The following is a 23,247-nucleotide window of genomic DNA, read 5'->3' as shown; positions in this document are numbered from 1 at the left end:
AAAATTGTTCATACATTTTTCCATAGAAGGCATCGAAGCCATTGAACGAACATGCGACGTCCCTGAATTTCGTGTTCCGAAAAAGTATGATTTGACAGTTGAGAATTTTGCGAGTAAATATTTTCATTTTTGTGGTGAAATTTTTCGTGAAATAAATGTGTGTTTTACTTATTATTTCTGCATTTTCTCTTGTAGGAAGTACTTATTTTAACCCTTGTTATAATCTGTCGAGTGGAAATTGTAAAAACTAAAGTATTTTATGTGGTTTGTGTGAGCAGTTTCTTGGAACCCCCCAGTGACGTCACTTGTTCGTTCAATGGCTTTGATGGCTTCTATGGGAAAATGTATGGGAATATTTAAACGCATTTTCTGAAACGAGCATAAGTTTTAGAGCACTCCAGTAAGTATAAAAAGGTTTCTTATAATTCTCTGAATCAAATGGTGCAAAATTTGGTTAGTCCCCTTTTATTTGTAGGTAATTTTACATCTCAGCTGGCCTAATAGTCACTAAAATTCGGTATATTCAGGAATATTTATTACAACTCTGATAATTCGATTATAAGCGGTAATGAAAATTGTCAAATTCCCTAATTGTTCGGAATTATTCAAAAAATATCAGCATTATTCGTCAAAATATTCAGTGATATGTTAATTTTCCAAAATATTCTGTTTATTCGCTAATAAATATTCAGAAATTCGAAAGAAATATTCCGTTATAAAAAGAATTTTAAAAATTAATCAGAAAAATCCTTGAGAATATTTTAAATATTAAATTTACTTTTAGATCTTCAGAATTAACCCGCAAGGATCGCCTTTACAAGAACATCGAGAAAATGCAACACCTCCGTGGTGGGTCCAAGAACTTCGACATTGTGCCAGAATCCTACCTACTGCCGACTGAGTATCGTGACTTAGTTAGTGCCCATAACAAATACCGCGGTCCGTGGATCGTCAAGCCCGCTGCTTCAAGTCGTGGTCGGGGGATCTACATCGTCAACACTGTAAGAAGAATTTTTTTATCTTCTTTTATTTTTAATAAATTTTCTTCTTTTTGTTTCCTTTAGCTGGATAAGATTCCTTCGGATGAGCAATTAGTCGTTGCCAAGTATATCAGTGATCCTCTGTGCATTGATGGCCACAAATGCGATGTGCGCCTTTATGTGGCTGTTACGTCATTCGATCCACTCCTGATCTACGTCTACGAAGAAGGCCTAGTTCGACTTGCAACTGTGAAGTACAATCGTAGTTCAGAATTCTTGTGGAACTCATGCATGCATCTGTGCAACTACAGCATCAACAAGTACCATTCGGACTACATAAAGAGTCGCGATGCTGGGGATGAGGATGTTGGGCACAAGTGGACACTGAGTGCCCTGCTGAGGCACCTCAAGAGTCAAGGCTGTGACACAGAGCAATTGATGCTGAACATCGAAGATGTGATCATTAAGGCGATCTTCTCGTGCGCTCAATCCATCGTGGCAGCGTGTCGGATGTTTGTGCCAAACAACAACAACTGCTTCGAACTCTATGGCTTTGATATACTCATCGATGATACCCTCAAGCCGTGGTTGCTGGAAGTGAATCTCTCCCCATCGCTAGGGATTGATACGCCGCTCGATGCAAAGGTTAAGGCTTCCCTGTTGACTGATCTGCTGAATATGGTGGGAATTCCGGCAATAAGTCCGCTTTTGAAGGCTGCGTACGATAGCAAGTACGTTCGGCATCGCAGTCTCAATGGGAGGCGGGCAAATTCAGCGGATTTCATCCAAGGAAGCCACACTCTGCCCAAGAAGCATCAACATCACACGCTGACAAGTCTTACAACGGAGGAATTGCGGATTGTGCGATCGGCTAAGGCTCAATATGCACGACGAAGTGGCTTCATTCGGATCTTCCCGACGGAGGATAGTTTAGCCAAATATGGGATGTACATGGATCCAATTACGGGCATTCCAACGTCCACAACAGCGCCATCGGGAACATCAGTGTGTGCCATGATTATTCCCCACAACTTCAATGTTATGCTCCACGGGCAGCTCTATCCGCCGAATAATACGGAGGTAGGTTGAATTTTTTCTTTAACGTGAAAATGTATTTTAACCCTTTCAGGTGCATTGGGTCATACGCTGACCCAAAGACTCAATTTTGAAAATATTTCATTTTTTTAGTTAATTTTTAAATTTTAAGTCCAAATTAGTACAAGACTATGTTTTTGTTTTTATAATACAATCCCTGATCATTTTATGACCACAAAAAGACATCCCCAAGGACTCACAAGATCAGAAAGGACGGAAAACCGATAATTTTTGGGTTGGGATTTTTTTTGCCAAAAATGTCTTATTTGAGCTCAAAGGAACTCACAAAAAATTATTTTTAGTTCAATCAATTCTCTAGATTGATCGTAGATCTGAAAGGGTTAATGAGATTTCGTTTTGTTGTTAATTGATTAGATGGAGAGCAGTATCAGTGATCGCATGCAGCAGTACGAGAGAGCCCTGGAGACGAGCCAACCCCTGAATTTGGGCAATAAAATGTACCAACCAAAGAGCACAGATGAAGCACGAAGGCTCCGGAAGCAGATACGGAAACTAATTGAGAATGGAAGTGAGATGTCTCAGTTGCAGGCGAGGAAGGCATTCCAAATGTACCTGGAGTATATTCTGCGACGTTTGTCGACTGAATCGAAGCAGTGCCACGAGAAGCTCATTCTCAAATTCATCCAAAGATCCGGTGTGAACTTCAAGACGCCCTTCTTCATACGCAATCCGTTTAGTCACAAAATCCTCAGCAAGGATCGCAGCGCCCTGGTGGCGAAGCAATTGGGTGACTACATGGAGGTGTACAACAAGGAGACGGAGGCACTGAGTGATTCATTCGATCCGTATGGATCCATTCCCAATAGGTTGTTCAATGACTTCCTGTGTCAGGCGCAGGAGTCCGATCTCGAGGCGATCCTCACAATTCACACGAATGCCACGCAGCAGATGCCATTCCTGTACAATCGCTGTGCCCCTGGTGCCCCAGCAGCTCCTCCCATTCCCGTGGGGGCTCATGGATTCCTCAAGGCCCTGCCCAATATGGCGCCAATTGGCGTGAGCAAGGAAAGCCTCAAGATTGATCTCTACTACAAATCAATTGAGGCACGATCGCCCGAAAAGGAGATTCAGAACGGCAAGAGGCTGCCCGAGAAGACTTTTTCCTTCAACACGATGAAGCGAAAGCAACACACAACAACCAAATAAGAACAAAATTCCTTCTCGCGCCATTGCGCCAATCCTTAATCCTTAGAAAAGTTCTCCTTAAATCTCTTTCAGCAATCTTCAGGCAACTATAAACTCTAAAGAAAAAAAAATAAGCTATAGAGATGATGACAAGATAGTCAAAGTATTGTGATAACCAAAGCATTTTTGTTCAACTCGAATTTTTTTCTTGGACATCTGTGAGATTTATTGATATGAAAATGAAACTTTTTGTAAAGTAATCTACTTTTGTAGGGGTCTTTTTTGAATGAATAAGTAATTTATTAATTGAATATATATACGATGCATGAGATATTAGGTTACAAAATGTTTTTATTTAGATTTTTATTTAGTGAAGTGAAAAAAATCTTTTTTATGTGGTACTTAATTCAAAAGCAGCTTTCCCCCAGTTGTCTAGTCAATTAAACCACACGCATTATGAACTTAAATAGAGCCAACAAGCAAAAAACCAGTGAGCAATATATGAGAGCACTCTGCGAAATTCAAATCACAAAAATCACCAAAGAGAATGTAAAAAAAATGAAGAAAAAAATCTTTTAAAAAGTTTTAATCGCAAAAAGCATTCAGAATGATGTAAATTAAAGTCCGTACTTTTTAGATAAATAGAGCAAAAAATATTCACAAAAAAGTAATAAAAAATGCAGAAAATGTTATTAAAAAAATTAATTTTGAAATTATAAGTTGTTTTGTGTTCAATTTAGTATTAAGAAATTATGATGAGATATTTAAACAAATTAATTTAGTAAAATAGCAAATTTTTAAATTTAGTATTACTAACGTTTGAAATATTTTCTTAAGAATACTTAATAAATTATTTTTCTATTATAATTTTGTTAAATAGGCATTATTTTCATTATTTTCTCAATATTAAAATTGAGAATTAAAAACCTTTATGCTTTTTTTTAACATTTCCTTTGATTGAAATTCAATGTGACTAAAAAAAATAACAGCAAATAGTGCTTAAAAAATTAAAACTAAATAAAATGGTGATAAAAAATTATTAGTAAAATAGTAGTTTGTTTTTGTTTTTTTTTATAATGTTTTAAATTGTTTTTTTATTCGTTTTCAAGCACAATTTATGATCAAAATTCTTAACCTTTGGAATGCGGAGGCCTTGGTAGTTACGTAGAATGCGAAGGTGGGGTCGTTGAACGACCCCAAAAAGAAGGCCAATTTTCTCCCAAACTATACAACCTGGAGTTGTCGGGTTAGTGCCTATAGATTCCTTATATAGTCCTCTTGCACCCTGCACCACAAATTCGTCGCCCTAAAATACTTAGAAGGAGATATTAGGGAAAAGCATTTTTCAATCATTTTTCACAATTTCTTTTTGAGAAATTTGCCAAGAAACTGCAATTTTTTTTTCACTCTTCTCCACATTCCCCTAACTTCCCGCAAAGTGATAAATGGCAATATTTCTCGAATATTCTTTATTGTTTTGTACATTTACATGCTTCTAATTATGTTTTATGTTGTTTATGCTCTAAAAAATTTTCCGCAGCATGACCGTTACACCAATTTTTGAATTCCCTTCTTCTACATTTTCCTTAATAACTTTTCTTGTGGTGGTCGGATTGAGCTGAAATTTTTACACAACCTCCTCAGATAACCAAAGAACTTATTTCCAAAAGATGGGAATGGTATCTTATATATTTATGGAGATATAACACGAAATATAGCGCTGGGGTCGTTCAACGACCCCGCTCCGCATTCCAAGGGTTAAAGATTCTCATATTTTTTTATTTTTATAAATTTTTAGCAAATAAATATTTAAGAACGAAAAACATCAGCTTTGGAACCAAAAACTGGGCAAAAATATCACTTTATTTGTAAAACAATTATTAATTTTTTAATATTGTAAAATGCACATTTTTGCATAAATCCCTAACATTGCATTTTAAGTAAATAAAAGTAAAAGAAAACTTAAAAAAAACAGAGCAGTTGTGATAAAAAAAGCGTTGAATGTAAACTTAATAAAAAACTGCACACGTGTTAGAAGAATGAATACAATGAATGTTAAACGAATGCGCATAGATAGGCGGTGAAAATAAGAATAAAAAAAAAACATAAAAGATATTTTTCTAAAATAAATAATAATAATTAACAAAATGTAGACATTTCAAGCCTAAATAACTTGGAAAAAAGATATCAGAGATGTGACTTTTTAGGTGAAGTTTAATCATTTTTCTTTTTTTGCGCAATAAATACAAAGTTTGATGATAAAATAAATTAAAAAAAAAACATTTACCTCTCAAAAGCTTTGGTAGATTTTTTGAAGAAGAAAAAAGGATATTTTTGAAGCAAGATTGTGGCACAAAAAAAAACATTTCATGAGTCGGCTGTTAACTATTCAAATTTACTGGCAAATCTCCGAGTATATCTCAATAAAAGCTAATTATGAGGCAATTAGGTGGTTTTTCATTCTTTATCCTTGACCAAGAAGTCCCCGACCGCACAGAAATTTAGAAGGAGCATGAGAAAGTAAAATATAATTCAAACGGAGTATTTTAGAAGAGAAGAGTCCAGCGAAATAATTAATTTGATAACTGTTTGTTACGTTTGAAAAAAGAGTCCGCACAGAAAATTTTTAAATAATCTCCCTAAATGCAGCGCGGACGGTTGGATTGGGAATTTTATATTAATTGCCCCGTGGGCATCTCTTCTGCCTTTACAGAGGTCCCACAGTATTTGCCTTGCCCAGCTACGAAACCAGCAACGTCAACAGCAACAACCCTAGCAACATCAACCAACCCGAAGGCCTAAAAGCCTGAATAGTCTAAGGTTGTGAACGTCCCCTCGCGCCCGATAAATTGTCATTTAAAATTAAAAGGAAGAAAAGTGAATAAAAATAGAAAAGAAAAATGGCGAAGAACATTAAATAAAAAGAAAATTGTGAAAGTGGAATTTAATTTTTTTTTGGAGAAGGAAAATAGTTACATTTTATAGATTTTTATTAATTAATCCTTTTTTCAGTTATAAAAATTTTCATGTTGGTGTGAATTACACTTTTTTTCCGTCCCAATAAGACAAATTGGCTCCACATTAATTATCCAATCACGACACAGCGATTTGCATAAAACATACAAGTTGCGCCGCTACAGCAAGGTAGAGGTTCTCCTACGCACTATTAATAAAAAAAAACTTTCAACTGAAGAAAAATTAATAACATAAGTAGAAAGTACCGATTTGCCCGCTGGGATACATTGTCCAGCAGATTGTCTTCTGATGCGCAAAACAGGACGATTCTGCAAAAATAAAAAACAAATCTTAAGAAAAAATCAAACCACATTGGTAGAGCTATACGTACCACCTGCAAACTGGAAGTTCCATCAGGATTAAAGGCTAGAATTTCGGCACCCATTGAAGCGATTAGGAGACACAAGATAAAATTTTCTGGACCCATGATTTGCAAAAACTTAGGGGAGACCGGGGTAAAAAAAGTCAATTTGCATAAATCCTCATCTGCAGGATTCCCCAAGGACAAGAAAATTTCCTTGATAGGTCTTTCTCATAGGAAATTTCCTGGCCTACAACTTTGTCTCAGACCACTTTTCTCTATCTCCACGGGAAATATGAGTTTTCGAGCTTTTCCTAAACCCTTCCGCTTCTGACTTTTTTTTTTAAACGCGGCGGGTAAATATAGTCACCAGTTGGCTAAATAAAGTCGGTCGAATTTTCCGACATTTCCAATGATTTTCCACCTGAGTGATTGATAGTAGTTGATAGCTAAACTTCTCACCTTTTGATCCGCAACAAGGAATTTAACTTTTATACGCACTAAAACAGAGTTTTGAGATTTTCTCAATCACGCCATTTTGCAACAAATGGATAGAAAATATGTCGAAAATTTCGAACTCCCATATGATTTACATGGGTTGACCCGATCTATCCCAAGGGGTATGTTTTGATCGTTTTGATTCAAATAATTGTACAGAAAAATCATTAAAAGTTAGTGAAAAATACACCTTGGCAACGTTTTCTGCACTAATCCAGCTAGTGAGAAAAATTATCAGATTGGAAAATTGCTGAAGGAAAACTTCGGAAAACGCGTTTTTCTCAATACGCAAAAGTTTGGGAAATGGGTCAAAAATCTATTTTCATTTTTAACTCCCAAAGTACTGATCGGATAACCTCCAAATTACTGTCAAAAATTGTAGGTTGGTAGGGCTTTCCACCCTAATTTTTTTCCGATTTTTCCGATTTATAACTTGGGAGAAATTGGCATTTGAAAATTCCAAAATGACTATTTTTACCCCGGTCTCCCCTAATTGTGTGGCAAAAGACAACTTTTCACGTAAAGATTCAAAGAAGCACTCGTTCAATCTTTGAGACAATGATATTATTTTATATAACTTTTCTCTTTAGTGCTATTTGAAAAAGAAAAACGTGCGCAAATAATATAATTTTTGGATCAATCGCCATTTACACGTTTCCTTATTTGTTTAATATGTTTGATATTTTTTGCTGCGAAATTCTCTATTTCGATATTTTGAAATGCATGAAAATTATTTCAATATTTTAGGAGAGAATGGTGCAAACAGAGCTCATATACGCAGAAATTTGAAATCGCATGAGCCGGCTGCCGAGTCAATTTATCAAGCCGCCGCAGCAGCCGATGCTATGTGTGACTGAGGCTCTGGTAAAAAGCATAAATCATTTTGTAATGATTTTTTTTATGTTCCAAAGAATGGAGTCTCTTGTGTTTTTTTTCTAATCTTGCTAAACTATTTTTGATTCCGAGTGTTAGGCTGAGGTAGTTCTAATTTTCATTTTATGTTCTGTGGAATTTTTGTTCTGGTTTTGCGTGTTAATTGAAACTGTAACCTGAGGTTATGTGAAAATATTAAAAAAAGAGTTTTGTAAAGGCTTTGAATCATCAACTCTTTCGAGAAAATGTCGCCAAGCCCAAAAAACAACGGAAAACTTGGTTTATTGGTCATTATCGTCATTATAATTTATTTACTTTTTAGTATATTTTTTTCCATTAAATCCTGTACCTATTTAAGAAATCTAATTCTAGTCATATCTTATCGTTATCTTTTCAAGACTAAACTTGAAGATTCTTTCTTTTAACGGCTGTGAACGAAACGTTTAAACGCAGCTGTTCAGATATGCCATACAAGTTGTACCACTACAGCAACTCCTCCTTTCTCCTACGCACTATTTAATTTAAAAAATATATAAATTAACGAAAGAGAAAAAAAAAGTAGAATAAGGTACCTTTTTGCCTTTTGAGATACATTGTCCAGCAGCCTGTCGCCTGATTCGCAACACAGGACGATCCTGAGGATCTTGCTGTGGATAAATGGATATATTTGAATAATTCCCAATCAAAAAATCAGATCACAATGACGGAGCTTACGTACCACCTGCAAACCGGAAGGATGATCAGGATTACAAGCATCAATATCTGCACTAATTGAAGAGATTAGAAGGCATAAAATAAAAGTCTCTGGACCCATGATTAGCAAAAACTTTATTGTATAGCAAAAGACACAAAAGACAGCCGTTCACGTGAAAATTCAAAGAAACTCTCGATAAACTGTGGCTTTGATCTCAATTTTATAGCATCTTATTGGAAAAAAATCTTGCGCAAGGAGTATGTATTCTGGACCAATTGCTATTGAGACATTATATTACATTTGTTTATGTCAAGGTTTATGTTTGAATTTTTTTCTTACAAAATTTGAAAACATTTTGAAGTTTTGTAATGCGAGAAAATTATTTATTTAACCTTTGTAGGGGAATATGGCGCACTAGATGAACGTCTTGTAATTTTATTTATTTATTTATTTATTTATTTAAGACATGCCCTGAGTATAAAGATATACATATATAGGACTATACACGATATACTATAATGATTTTTTTTACGTTCTACGAAACGGTTTTAAGAATTTTCTTAGTTTATCCATGTAGTTTTAGTTTTTGCGTAATGCGGAACAATTTTCTATTTTTTTTTCGTGTTGACTAAACTCATTTTTTTACACTTGTAAATGTCTTTAGTACGATTATTGCTTCCTAGGTTTTCGCTGAAGTAGTTTTAGCTAGAATTTTTTTAATGCTAGTTGAAGTTTTAGGCTAGTTTCAGATATTAATTAAGATTCTGCCAAACTGGTAACCTTAATGTTTTACTCTTTAACTAATAAACGTTTTGAGTTTCCCATGTTCAACGAAACGATTTTCCGGTTTCTCAGTTGTCACGTAAAAAACTTTTAAAAAAATTTCTCTTATTTTTCATAAATTAAAATAGTTGTTAAATATTAAATGAAAATAATTAATAAAAATAGTTTTAAAAAAATTAAAAATTTAAAATAATTAATTATTTTACTTTCTAAAAAATCTACAAGTTTTCCACAAAATATTTTCTTATTATCATTGATAGATAGAAGTTTTCCAGCTTTCCAGGGTTGCGCAAAATGATATCAGCTAGAAATTTCCTCGTCGTGGGTGTTTGCCTCTGCTCCTGGAATTTTCATCAGAGACTCTCGTGGCATTTTCCGAGGGGAACTCTGTGGAGGCACCCACACACTCACGGGGAGTTTTCCACGCTGGCGCACAACCGGGGAAATCAGAGGTTTTTCTTGTTAGCAGGAAAACATCACACCACGCGTAAATGTCACTTTTCCGTGGTTTTTCCGTCTATCCAGTTTATGTTTAGTGTGCCATCGGAGTTAGATGTCTCTTTACTTCCGCAATTTATTAAATATTCAGCCGTTGTCTCGTTGAGTGTTTGTTTGAGTTTTTCACTGTGTGTGCTGTGATAGGCAAATGAACTGTGTTATGTGATCTGCTATTTGCAAGAGGCACGGTGCTCTGGATTCCCCCCTGCAAACGAGAGAAGGGAATACCCCCAATGTCAATTTTACATAACACTCAAGCTTTTTCCGCAAACGAAAACCGAGAGATTTTCCGCACACAAGCACCGGAAGGGCTACGGGCGATGGTTCTGTAAATCATCATACCCCTTCGCCTTGACTAAGGCACCCGCCAAGTTCATTGCCCACATTCGACACAAAGGAAATGACGGGCGAGTCAGCGTCCCGGAGGACAAGCAAAGAAGATAGTGTCGAGGGGGGTACAAAGGGGGACGATGGGCCCGCCCAAGTGGCGCCCGCCAAAAAATTTCCCGCAAAACTCATGCAAAGCAAGAGCGATGAAAATGAAATTCAGGTGCTGGAGCGACTTGACCACGGTGGAAATGAAGGAGTTCAGGAAAATAAGCAGGTATGTGGTTCACTTCCGCTTACTCTCTCCTTCTCCCTTCCAACACAAGGGAAGCACAATTCTGTGATTCGGTGTACACAAGACGTATATAAACAAGTACGCAAATGTGATGTGAATTAATTTGGCCACAATCCCTTAAATGGGTGTAATAAAAGTTTCCCATTCAAAGGCACAACTATAAAAGCAAAATTGGAATAATTCCAAAAAAGAAGTCAGAAATGAAAAGGATAAAAAACAGTACGAGTCGAGAATTGTTTAGAGAATTTTGGCGTCTGTCCAAAGAGAATTTAATTACACTATGCAACCACTTTTTTCAGCGCGATTTGCCAAGGACCAGACTCTTGTCTAAGGAAATGGTAAGCGAATTCGCTTACGCTGGAGCACTCTGGTATTAGAACAAACACACAAGCATTGTCATTTGATTTATTAATCCGAAATATTTGCCATTCCATCCGAGAGGGTAGATTTTCTTAAAGCTTTAAAGAGCTTTTGGGCTTCCCAGAATAGACTGAGAGAAGATTTCAAGTGTATATGGCGCCTTTTGGTCCATTTAGAAGATTGTTGCTTATTAAGAATTAAATCTAAACCAGAGGGAAACTTTTGAACTAATAAATAAATTCGAAAAAGCACAGAGAAATAGCGAATTTTCATAGCAAAATCATAAATAAAAAAATAAAAAATAAACGAAGAATAATATTTTGTAAATATTTTTAATAAAGGACTAAAGCACTGTATAGCTATAATTTTTATGATTTTATTGTTTAACAAAGTGCCATTTTTCATAATATGCTTCATAAATTAAGCAACATATTTTGCTAATTGACCGAATATCATTCTCTCAATTTATGAAAATGAAAAGCGAAATAATTAAACTTTCATGTACTTATAATAGAGTTAAAGTTTGATTTTTCATTTTTTTTGAAGCGGAATCAATATTTAACTTTTATGAATAAAAAAACTTTTGAATTCATAAAATTTTTTTAATTGATTTTTATTCATTCAAGTGAATGCTTATAAAAATATTCTCAAAAAACTCAAATACATTCGCTTAGAAAAAAAAAAGTTTTAGAACCTTTTAGGAGAAATTTCTAGAAAATTGGTTCAGAATCCAATTTTTCTAGACAATTTGGAAGTTAGACTTCGTAAAAATTCTGGGTTAAAAAATTTCTAAAATTATTATTGCAAAATTTTAGCTTTTTAACATTAACAAACTAATTTTCTTTTTATTCATATCAATCTAGCTTTATTACTCAAAACTTTTTTGATGAGACAATTCTCCTTTGGAAAAGAGAACAAGTTCAAAAGAGAAGGAAAACTCAACTATAAACTAAAATCTTCTGCAAGTTGCAACAGAAATCTGCTTCAATAATTTCTTCCCACTCTTTTCCTCATCAAGCTTAAAACTTTCAACCTTGAAACTTTCCTCATACACCGCTCTCTAGAATTTTGTTCTCACTAAACTCTAAATTTTCACGTGCATGCCCAGAACTTTTCAAAAGTTGTAATAACCATCAAAGCTAAACGAACAAGTTTTGTGAAATTTCATGCGAAACTTTTAATGCATCACGGAGAATTTGCGTGAAAAAGCTCCTGCAGAATTTTCTTTGTGTGTAAAAATTTAAACCGCAAAAGCTGCATAAAAATTACACTTCAGAGGAGAAAATTGGCCATTCATCTTCATTAAACCCGGGATACCCGTGTCAAAAGTTTTCGCGTGAGGTGTACGCTCTCTGTTGGGTCTCAGCTTCACTTGCTGCTGGTATTTTTTTTTATTTCTATCTCACGGTGTGTCCATCTTTGGGGAGCTTCAGTGCTGCCGTGAAAAGCCATAAATTTCAAGAGTCTCCTTCTGCCTTTTGTGTTTACACTAATTAATCACTCTTCAGTTCGGCGAGGCATGGATAAACAATTTATCTCCCGCACGGGATCATCTCGACCTCCACTCGAGGGTACGGAACAATGGGGTGTAGTTTAAGGGAACATGGGGGTGTGTGGGCAGGGGAATCAGCACCTCTGACGACAGCAAATGATGAGAAAAGAGACGCCAAAGGGAGTTGTGGGTGCCGGGTGAGATGACTATTGATCTAATCGAGCGGAAAACAAAAGAACCTCCCCCCCATGCGAGGGTTGTGCGGAGAAAAGGAAAGCTGCCAAAGGATTTTTTTTCCTTTCATATAAGAGGGGAAGCAGAAAAAAATCATGTCAAGAGCAGCTGTTCATTCGGTGTCATGAATGAAAGTGGATCGATGGTAGAAACAAACACTGAATGAATTGTTAATCTTTTGCATTGTTGGCGGACGCATGTGCTCCGATTCGGCCTGATTTTGTGTTATGGGTTGACGGCAGGGGGTGAATTAATTATCCACCAATTATTGTAGAGTCTCCATGCCTCCGGGGAGCGGTTGTTCAAATTACTGTGCGGTGACTCTCAAGGGGGGATAGAGCTCTATTACTTCCCTCGAGCACACGGAATTGGTTTATGGTGCCTGAATTGACCATTGTTGTATTTCGGGGGGTTTGCCTATATATACAGCACAAACATAATATTACATACCTATGTATGTATGCTTTCCTCTTCAACAAAAGAGCGATTTACGTAACAACACGGTATGAAGGTGGTAAATAAATAGCAGGAAAATATAAGTTTTTCCGCGGGCGGAACTTGAAATGATTCCAAAACTGTGGACATTTTCTTGGACAATGATCAAATAATAACACGTTTGATTGATAAATGGTGACCTTTTTATTATACCTCGCACAAGAGCCAGTAATGTGCTACAAATAAAACTCAATGACCGCCATAGGTGGCTCCAAATTGCTTTATTTGTTGTTTTAAAATAAAGTGGAGGCGCCCAGTTCAACCAGGCGTCTCCATTGCAATGGATAGTTTATTTTTTCAAGACTGAAATTAACTACCCCGGCGGTTCCATCATGACTCATTTTAAAGCTTTTAAAGTTCAAAAGGCGCATACATATAACTTGGCGCCTCCACTGTTGTCTTCAGCTTTTTAAATAATCAAAATTATTTTGTTAAAAAACTGTTTTTTTGAAAAGCTCATTAAAATTTAATAAAATATAGGAAGATAATAAAAGTACAAAAGCTATTTGAAAGTTCAACTGAAAAGCATGACAGTAAAGCTACCATATGTGAAGATATAAGCTCTTTGGTACGTTGGCGTTGGGTAAATTATTATATAGTTTCAATCACTTTATTTCAAAACATTTCGCAACAGTTGCGTAACGTGCAAAAACAATCCCAATGTATTTTCATCCCTCCTCGTTGTATATACTATATCAAAAGCACGCGTGTATTGAATGGGGAAATAAATTGTCATCAATAGATTTTGGATTAAAATGAATAGTGGGGCTCATCATTGGCGATATTATCTGTGTTCGACAGCATTCCAAATAGCTTCCTCTTCTCTCTATAGGCCGCTTCCGCCGTGGGGTGGGTGTGTTGCGCCCCGTGTATTTGGCTCCGCACATCGACCACCGTACACAAAATCGCCCTCACGGCCGCCACCCTCCTCGTGACGTCCCTACTCGTTGTCTCGCCAATTCTCTTCCTCATCAGTACCGCCCCGTCCCAAGCACCACGAGACTGTCTCACCCACAAGCTCGAGGATTGCTTTGCCACACAGCAACCGCCACCAGAGTGCACGACCGAGGATTGTCGGGTCGCAGCGATGACCATCTACGCGAGGATGAATGCAAAGCTGGATCCATGCAGGGATTTCAAATCATACAGCTGTAGCCCCATCATCAACAACAGCATGTCTGTGGTTAAGAGCTCACAAGAAGGGGTTGATCTGCAAATGCAGGGTAAGTTGACTAAATCTGCAATAAAATTAAGCTTTAGGGGGGGTCTTTATTGAGGCTCTAACACAAATAGTTTTTGTAGTAAACCCATTTAGTCTTTGTTTTTTTGTCTGCCTATAAGAATTTAGCAGAGTCATTCAGCCGCATTTACTCATTGCTACATCAATAATTTTGTTTACCCTTGTATGTAGAAGAACTTTTTTCATCTTTGAAAACCATGCTAAAATATATTTTAGAACCAATTAGAAATTTTCTTTTTAAATATTTCTGTCTAAATCTTTTTTACAATTAATTGAAATCTTTAAATTTTTCTATAATTCAAAAATTATTTTTGAATTTATTTTTAAAAGCCTTCCATTAAAGAATATTTTATAGAAATAGCCATTTTATTTATTTTTTACATTAAAATTTCTCAAAAAGCTTCCTAAGAATCCTTCTAAATTATTTTAGAGCTTGTAAGCTTCTCATAAAATTCCCTGAAAGGCATTTTAAATGAAATATCTGCCTGTGCTCGTCACAAATTCATTATTTAGCCGCTATGTGTAAAGCGCTCATGTGGGTTTTATTATTGACTTGAATGCGGCATATTTTCGTGCTTATTAAAGCTAAAAGGGGTTTTCATTTGCAAGAGGGGTTTTTGGCCGCAAATTAGTTTCTTTGTATAGGAATATTTTCCCATGTCCTCTTTCACCCCAGCAAACGCCTCAAATTGCTTAAAATTGCGTGTCTACATAGGTCTGTTGGAGAGTAACACGAGCTCCGGTGTTTTCCACAAATTGGGGCGCCTGTACGAAAGTTGCCTCCGTCAGAGTCTCAATGCTACGAGCATTCGCCTCTTGCTCGAGGGCCTAGGCGGCTACCTGCCGAGTGGAAGCTTGGGGCCATCGAGTATTGGGCCGCTAATATCGAAAATCGCCGCATTGGGGCCTACACCGCTTATTGGCATCTATTTCGATTTGAGTTATGGCCGCAAGCCGCAGATTATGTTAATTATTGATGGACCAACGACGTCAGCACCAGTTTTGGAGGTAATACACATACAAAATGCAAACTCCGCATGACCTTTACTTCCATTTAGACCAACACCCACTTCATACAGTGGCGGCAGTTTATTGATTAACTTTATGCCATCAAATGCACACAGAATACAATACGATGGATGGGACCAAAAGCACCGCCTTACAAAATTCGAAACGATGTACCGGAACTCCTGGACGATCTCATGAATGTCTTTCTGCCGTCCAGTCTGAGTAAGGAGCAACGACAATCTGAGAAGGATTTAATACGTAACTTTGTGTCTGAGCTGAATAGGGTGAGTGTTCCACACTTCCGCCACCGGAAGTTGACTTTTCTGCTCTCTCTCTCCCCCCCCCCCAAAACCTTTTCACAACGTTCACAACATGCTCCTCTTTCCACAGCTGCGACAGCATCATCTCGATCGAGATTTCTCAAACAGTTACGTGGTTTACAATGTTACGACCCTCTCAGCTACCTACTCCTACGTAAGTATATTGCGCCATTTCAATCACCATTTCATGTTTTTTTGAGTAGCTTTTTCCATCCATTTCCATCCAGTGCTTTTCCCACAGAGTTTCCTTTTGCATTTCCCCGAAAGGTCATCACAAATGTAGTCTTTCATTTGTAACACTCTCTAAATGCACTTTGTCATAAATATTAAATAATTCATGACGGCAATTAGGAGGTAATGCAAGTTCCAATATTTTGTCACACTTTCGAGACAAATTCATAAAGTTTCGTGAATAATTTAGTATAGCAAGTAGTATATAGTCGACCCCTTTTCCTTCTCTTTTGACTTCTCTGAACTATATAGAGCTTTTGTCTGAATGGCACCTCTTAGGGGCTGCTAAGTAAGAAAATTAATTTGAGATTAAGAAAGGCCAAGTAAATACGGGAGGATAATATTGTTTGCAGAGGATGGTGAAGTGGGTGGGGTGAAGTTGATCTTCTTGTGTCCTTTGTGTTAATACTATATATCCGATAATTGTATGTATAATACGACAAACTTGCCTGAAATTGAAGTAAATTTCACATAATATTCCTTAAAAAATATCTATTATAAACTTTATATTTTTTTTATTCTTATTAAATTAAAATAAAAAAAATCTACAATCTACTTCCAAAATCTCTATTTAGAAGCAGAATAAATAAATTATTTTTATCAAAAACATTTTGTATATTAAGTAGTTCACAATATCCTCAACATAAATCATGTTTTATGTGGAGAAAAGCATTAGCATTGCATTATTTATCAACCCCTGTTTTATGATTTATTTATCAACTGGAAAATTTGCATGTTACATGTCGTTTAGGAGCCTTGCACTGCCATATGTTTCTATCTCTCATGATCTCTTGAATGTTTTAACAATATACTTTAATACATCACAATCTTTTCTCTCTTTTTTTCTGCCTTAAATACGAAAAAACAGTTGAAGTGGAATGATGTGATCCCGCAGAATTGGTCAGGACCCATTGTGGTGAGGAGTTTGGCGTACTTCAACCGCCTACACACCCTTCTCAGTCCACTGAAGCACCAAACGAGAGTCATCCACAACGCCTTGCTCCTCCTCTTCGCTTTGGGTGCTCTCCCACCCACCCATCCCTCACCTGTGGCCTGTACGAAAGCCACAATGTGGGCTTTACCCCAAGCCTCGTCAGCCCTGTACATGGCTCATCATTCTATCGAAACCGTCCGGAAGTCAATTAATCGGGTAAATCCATCCAACTGTGAATAGAAAATCCCTCACCATCTCACGGCACTTAATCTTCCTCCCCAAAAAAAAACAGGTGGAAATTCTCTTCGAGACCCTGAAGGCACATCTGAAGAGAGCCCCATCGCTACGGGGTGCTGCTCTGGTGAAGCTCTCATCGCTGAAAATTCAAGCAAATCCCTGGCCCCTCTGGTACAATCAAACAAAAATTGGAGAAATGCTGGATATGGTGGATATAACATCGGATAACTGGTTCGAGAACATCCTGAAGCTGTACAAGCTGCAGCAGCAGCAATTTCCCAATGACAATATGACGATGGATTCGCACGTTGCGTGAGTTTTCTCATTCAGCATCACATTGAATTCACATTCATTTCTTACGTGACCACACTTAATTGTCCTCACCAACCTCTTCCCCGCGTCAATCCACGTCCACTATTGTTTTCCATCATTCACCACACGGGCTATTTTTAGTCCACCCTCACTACACCACCCCATATAACCACTTAAAGACCCCAAATGAAAGAATTCCTTTCCGCATGGAATTTAATTTGAATGGTGAGAATTCTTTCACACAAAAACGCCAAATTCTAATCAATGGAAGAATTTACTGAACGAACCACCTTTATAAATATTTCATCAACATCATAAATCCTGGCGAAAATGCCAAAGGCTGGGTGGAAAATGTGGGATGAGGCGCTGGCAGGGAGGGGTATATTGAAAAGTCTTGACAGTGACTTAACCCGCAAGAGAATTTTTCCAATTTTTCGTGGCTTTTTCCTCATGCACAGCACATTTCCTGATCATAAAAGAATGTCAGTTTGGAATGGAAAGTATGAGAGAAAAGCTTTTTCATTTCAGATTTTCATTTTCTTGACGGATGGTTTTTATACTGCTTTATGTTTTAATAATTGCACGAAGGTTCACAAAATTCTTTAAGAAGTTTTTTTTGGGGATACTTAATTGTATAGCAAAATGTTTGTTTATAAATATTAAACTTTTGAGCTTTTTCTTTATAATAGACAGAGAGAAAGTTTCGTTATTTTAAAGATTTTTTTAAGTAAATATTTTCTTTATTTTTTGTAGGTATTTGGGCCCTATTCAGCGACCAAGAAACCCTTGAAATTCGCTTGAAATCTTGAAATTTCAGTACAAAATTTGAAGATTTCAAGGGTTTCTTGGTCGCTGAATCAGGCCCATTATTAAGAGAATATTCATAAAACAGTAACTACGTAATTTCAAATTAAATTTTTCTCCTCTCAGAATTTGCCCCTTGACCCAGAATATAGCTGATAAATTATGCAATTTATTTAGCTCCAATTTTCCTATGAAAAATTTTGTATTTTGATCAATTTAGTTTAGTGGATTTTCCGAAAATACATTTTTAATTTTTAAGCACAAAAAATGAAGCTTTATTCCTGTTGGCTTTATGCCTCTCCCATTGACAATTTTTCCATGAATTTCCTCTTTCACGATGTGAATGATAAAATTTCTAATTTATTTAAAAGCTTCGCTATGTGGAAAACCAAAATGTATACATTATAATAAAATGGTGTACCCTTCTCTTTATTTTTTTTCTAGATGGGCGTACCCGATACTTGCTCAGTCATTTTACGACACCCTTAGTCACTCTATCGGTAAGTTATTGGCATGATTAATCCCCCCGTTATATATGTACATACCTAACTCTCTCTCTCTAATGCCCATTCCGGGGGTGCACTGCACACGGAATGTTCATCTAATGGTGTGGAATGTATTTGCAGTGGTGCCATTGTCTGTGGTGTTGGTGCCATACTTCAAGCCGAAACTTCCGCCCTACATGCACTATTCATCCGTGGGGGTACAGATTGCAAAAGAGATCCTCCGGTCGATAACGCGTGCATTCGAGGACAAAGCCCTAAAGTGTGTTCCGGGCAGCGTGAATGTATTCTCCAATTCCAGCCGCATGGACATCCTCATCCACTCGGGTGGCATGCAAATAGCCTACCACTCCCTCTTGTCACTCACAGGCCCCATTAAGGGGATGGAGCGCCTCGGTGGGCTCAATTTAACACCAACGCAGATTTTCTATCTCGTCTCCGCCCAGGAATTGTGCGCCGATTCCCTCTATGCGGGGATCGACACGGATTCCGATGACTTTACGGACATGTGAGCTACATACTTCCTCCCTAATAAATTTTATATGTATAATGCTAAAATTGTACACTAATTGCCAAAAACACTTTGCAGCTTAGGGTGGCTCATTGCACAAGGCGGGAGTGCCAATGATGTATTTCACTGCCCTCATGGGAGTGTCATCAACACCAAGAAGACCTGCAACATCCTCTAAAGACCCTCCGAAAGCCATCGAAATGAGCTGGCAAAGGCGAACCTCTCTTGAATTTAAATGCTCCAGCAAAAGCCAGCAAAAGTAAATTCATTCAAGCATGCTATCATCCCTATCAACCTTCTCAAGACACAAAACTACAAGAAAAGAAAACTAAATAAAAATAAAAGAAAACTGCAACTCGGTAGAAAGAAAAAGTCCATTGAGGAGTTGTATAAGTAGAGTTCCAACAACTTTCCTGCAAACTCTCCCGCAGACAAATTAATATTAGATAAGGAATGAAAGTAGACATTTAGACTGCTCCATAAAATTTCATATAAAAAAAACAGAGAGAAGAAATATAGGAATTAAAAGTGAAGTCGGCAAGCAAAATGCTGTAATTTAAGAAGTGCTCCTTAAAAACTCTAAAAATTCTGGAATTTTGAGAATGAGAAATTTATATTTCTTATTGTATTAAAGAAAAATAAATTATAAAACGTTAAAGAGATGGAAGAATGATGTTAAATTTAAATAAAAAAATTCTTGTGGGTTGAAAAGCAATACCTTTCCTCTACCAGTGTAGTGTTAAGTTTACATTTCATTGGAAAAGTTTTTGAAAAAAAAATGTTTTGTTTTCACTTGTTGATGAACCATTTTGAAAAAAAAATTGTTAAAGTTTCGATGGTCAGTTTTGTTGAAAATTAAATTATCTGCTGAAAGTGTTTGAAGTCGAGAAAACTTTATCTTTAACATTGCTTTTTAGAATATTTATGTCAACTTTTATTAATATTTCTAGCCAAAGTTTATCTATAAGCAACATTCTTCGCTGTATTTAAAAGAAATTGAAAAAAAATCGTTTCTTATTTCCTAAGTATTGAGCAATCAAAACTTTGCATTATGTGGTAATCTTAAAAGCTTCCTATCAAAGCTTTAAAAGCTTTCTCTTAGTTACTGTAATTTTCTGAGAAGAAAATTAGTATTTATGAATTCGGAATTTGTTCTTAACAGCAATAAGTGTTCTTTGACGAATATATTTTTGATAGAAAGTTTTCAGTTTATTTACTTTATCTTTACAAAAAACAAAGGATTTAAACTTTGAAAACAATTTTCGTAATAAATGCTCAATATTTTAATTTAATTTTTAATTAATCCACTTTAAAATTAAGAAAAGTTATGTAATCAGTATTAACGTTCCTTGCATTAATTAAAGACAATCCTAAAATTTCCTTTCTTGTAAATTTTAATTAGTTTTTGATGTAATTTATTATCTCTTTATTGCTGTTCTAAAAGATTTCTGTAGCAAACAGCAAAAGAGATAATTTTTATGCTTTTCTTTCATGTGAAAAATTGAAGATATTTCCATGCATTCAACAGAATTAAAATGAAAAGAAAACCTCAGCTGTTTAAATTAAATTTTCATCTCTCATATAAAATTTTATAATGCATTCCAAAAGAATTCTTCCCAGTATTTTGTATTATGCATTCACAACTCTTTCACTTTGCATATGTAAGGTATTTGCAAATGTGTTCCATTATACAATATTAATATTATAAAGCTTTGTTAATATTTCATTTCCTTTTTAGTAGGAAATTGGATGAACGCACAATGCGAATTAAAATTTCAACGATTGATGGCACTTTCAGCAGCACGATAGAGAAATATTGAAAGAAGTTTTAATAGGAAAATGAGAAGTCACCCTAAATTTAAAAAGAAAATATTAAATTTTACTTCTTATTGTATTTGAAGGTCAATTAAATTTGAGAAGAGTAGATGAATTTCCCTGATGAAATGAGCAGAAAAGTTACATTTGAATATAATAATTTTTCCATAAATACCTACCTACAATATATATCCCAATCCCACTGTGGGGACTTCACGAAAATTTAACAAAACAAAACAAGGACAAAAATCTTTAGCTTTATGCAATGTTTTTTGGTAAAATTTAAAGAAATGTTTCTAACAAAAATTATTTACTTCGTTTTGTAAATTCTTCTATGAAAATTCTATTGAATTAGATACCTAATATTGCTTTTTTGAAATTATTACATACTAACAGTGCCAAAATTAATTTTCTCATTTTACTTAATATCAATCAAAAACTAATAATTAATTTATTAATAAAAAAAACCTTTAAGTAAAATCCTTAGAACCACTTTTAGAGAAAACAAAAAAGTAAACCACACTTTCATGGGACGAAAATACTAAATTAAAAAAAAGAAAAAACAATAATTATATACTTAGACGAACTTAGAATTCTAGGCAGGTACATTTCAGATAAATATTATACCTTTCTCTATATACTAGACTATTACCAATTCCCTTCTGTAGTGCCCTTAAAGAGAAAATAAATATATAAGTATATATGAAAAAAAAGTTTATAGTGGGTGTTTCGCGAAGCACTTTCACTGCAAAAGCAAAAGAATGGTGTTATGGTGGAAATTATTACATAGTTGTAGTTATAAAAAAATGAAATATTAGTCATAACGTCTCCTTCAGAGCCCCGAGAATGCACCATAATAAAAAATATTTTATCTATAGCAATAAAAAAGTGAAATATGAGAAATTATATTGTAAAATGATGTAGGAAAATGTGATAAAATGTTGCGCGCCAAGATAGGCAAATCAAAATTTCACGGCAAATATTACAAGAAAAAGAAATTACATATAGCAAAATAGTATGGAAAAGTAATCAAAAGAAAAACACAGGAAGTGTAATTTTGGGGGTGTTTTCGAGAAAAAGAAAAAAAAAACGATAGAATACGATTTACGAAGCGGTGCGTGAGGGAGAAGAGGCTATAAAATAAAGAAATATATACCTTATCAATAAATTAAATAAAGAAATATATACTATATATAGCAAAGAAAAAACCTAACTAAACTTCAGCCGAGAAAAGCTTAATAAAAAGAAGAATCTCTCTAAAAAGTATTGTATTCTGTCCTGTGATAAGAGTCGATTGAATAAAATAAAAGTGATTAAAATTAGTGCACAAACTCATGTTAGTAGATCTTGTTTGTCTTCTTCCTTTTTTATTTTAGCATCAGCAGCATAAAATCTCGGCACTCGGTGCATCAACATACAGCGGAGTGAGTTATTCATAAAAGCATCAGAAGCATCAGGAGTCGATGATGATTTTCCAGTTAGCTGGATGTGAATTTTGTAGAGAGAGAAAAAGAATTTGCATTTTGCTGACGGAAATTCAATGAGGGATCGTGCATGAGTTAATAAGTAAAAGCGGGTTGATGCACAAAAATGACTCCCAATCCCCGCCCACCACCCAAGTCTCATTATGCAGAGTACCCACCATCCTTCATATTTCTAACCAAGCCACAGCACGTCATACACTCCACCAAATGCATATCGGTGCGGAGCAGGAGCGTAGTCAGAACGAAATTTTAGGGGGAGTTTTTTTCTTCTGAGTTACAGAGTTGGAAAATGGATGTATGACACTTTATTTTGCCTAGAAGGCTTTGTCATAGAAATGTGAAAATGGTTTTTTTGGATAGATAATGAGCCGTTATGTATGCCCAGATGCATTTTTTTGGGAATTTGATTTTCCTCTTCTGAGCTACGGAGTTGGAAAATGGATGCATGACACTTTATTTTGCCTAGAAGGCTTTGCCCTTGGAAAATCTAAATCGATTTTTTGGGTAAAGATTATAATTTTAGGTATGTATAACAATCCAAGAAATTTCGTGATAAATTGTGAAAATAACCTAAAAATGAAACACTTTTTTCCTTGAAAACTACGCGTTAGTCCTTAATAAATTAGGGTTAAAGAAGAAGAAAATTGTTGAAATTTTACTTTTTTCATATTATATGAAAATAATAATAAAAAAAAGACAGGCACGATATCAAAGAGGTTCTTCTAATTTTTGTCAATCAGTTCTCGAGTTAATTTGGCTTGA

General features: G+C 35.6%; 2 protein-coding genes across 9 annotated transcripts in view; both read left to right on the top strand.

Annotated features, from left to right (window-relative positions):
- The window catches only part of LOC129787032 (tubulin polyglutamylase TTLL5), a 31,876-nt gene extending 27,950 nt beyond the window's left edge, over nucleotides 1-3,926 (top strand). For all 7 annotated transcript variants that reach the window (XM_055822317.1, XM_055822321.1, XM_055822318.1 and 4 more), the window contains 3 exons: nucleotides 785-1,001; nucleotides 1,065-2,060; nucleotides 2,451-3,926. In XM_055822317.1, the coding sequence (XP_055678292.1) occupies nucleotides 785-1,001; nucleotides 1,065-2,060; nucleotides 2,451-3,242 (2,005 nt within the window). In that variant the 3' untranslated portion in view covers nucleotides 3,243-3,926. The remainder of the gene's footprint in view (nucleotides 1-784; nucleotides 1,002-1,064; nucleotides 2,061-2,450) is intronic.
- Nucleotides 3,927-9,849: 5,923 nt separating this feature from the next.
- LOC129787029 (endothelin-converting enzyme 2) lies at nucleotides 9,850-22,332 on the top strand. Of its 2 annotated transcripts, XM_055822314.1 has the most exons (11): nucleotides 9,850-10,487; nucleotides 10,805-10,843; nucleotides 13,919-14,309; nucleotides 15,042-15,334; nucleotides 15,451-15,618; nucleotides 15,725-15,808; nucleotides 16,754-17,035; nucleotides 17,112-17,368; nucleotides 18,617-18,672; nucleotides 18,799-19,183; nucleotides 19,265-22,332. In XM_055822314.1, exons 1-11 carry the CDS (start codon nucleotides 10,284-10,286, stop codon nucleotides 19,362-19,364), a joined length of 2,259 nt encoding a protein of 752 aa, XP_055678289.1. In that variant the 5' UTR covers nucleotides 9,850-10,283; the 3' UTR covers nucleotides 19,365-22,332. The 2 variants fall into 2 exon arrangements, with proteins under 2 accessions (XP_055678289.1, XP_055678290.1); XM_055822315.1 differs by lacking the exon at nucleotides 10,805-10,843.
- The last annotated feature ends 915 nt before the right edge of the window (nucleotides 22,333-23,247 follow it).

This window comes from Lutzomyia longipalpis, chromosome 1 (genome assembly GCF_024334085.1).
Source record: "Lutzomyia longipalpis isolate SR_M1_2022 chromosome 1, ASM2433408v1".
In the NCBI taxonomy this organism is placed as follows: Eukaryota; Metazoa; Arthropoda; class Insecta; order Diptera; family Psychodidae; genus Lutzomyia; species Lutzomyia longipalpis.
The sequence above is the reverse complement of the archived record's forward strand: the minus strand, read 5'-3'. Positions and strand labels throughout refer to the sequence as shown.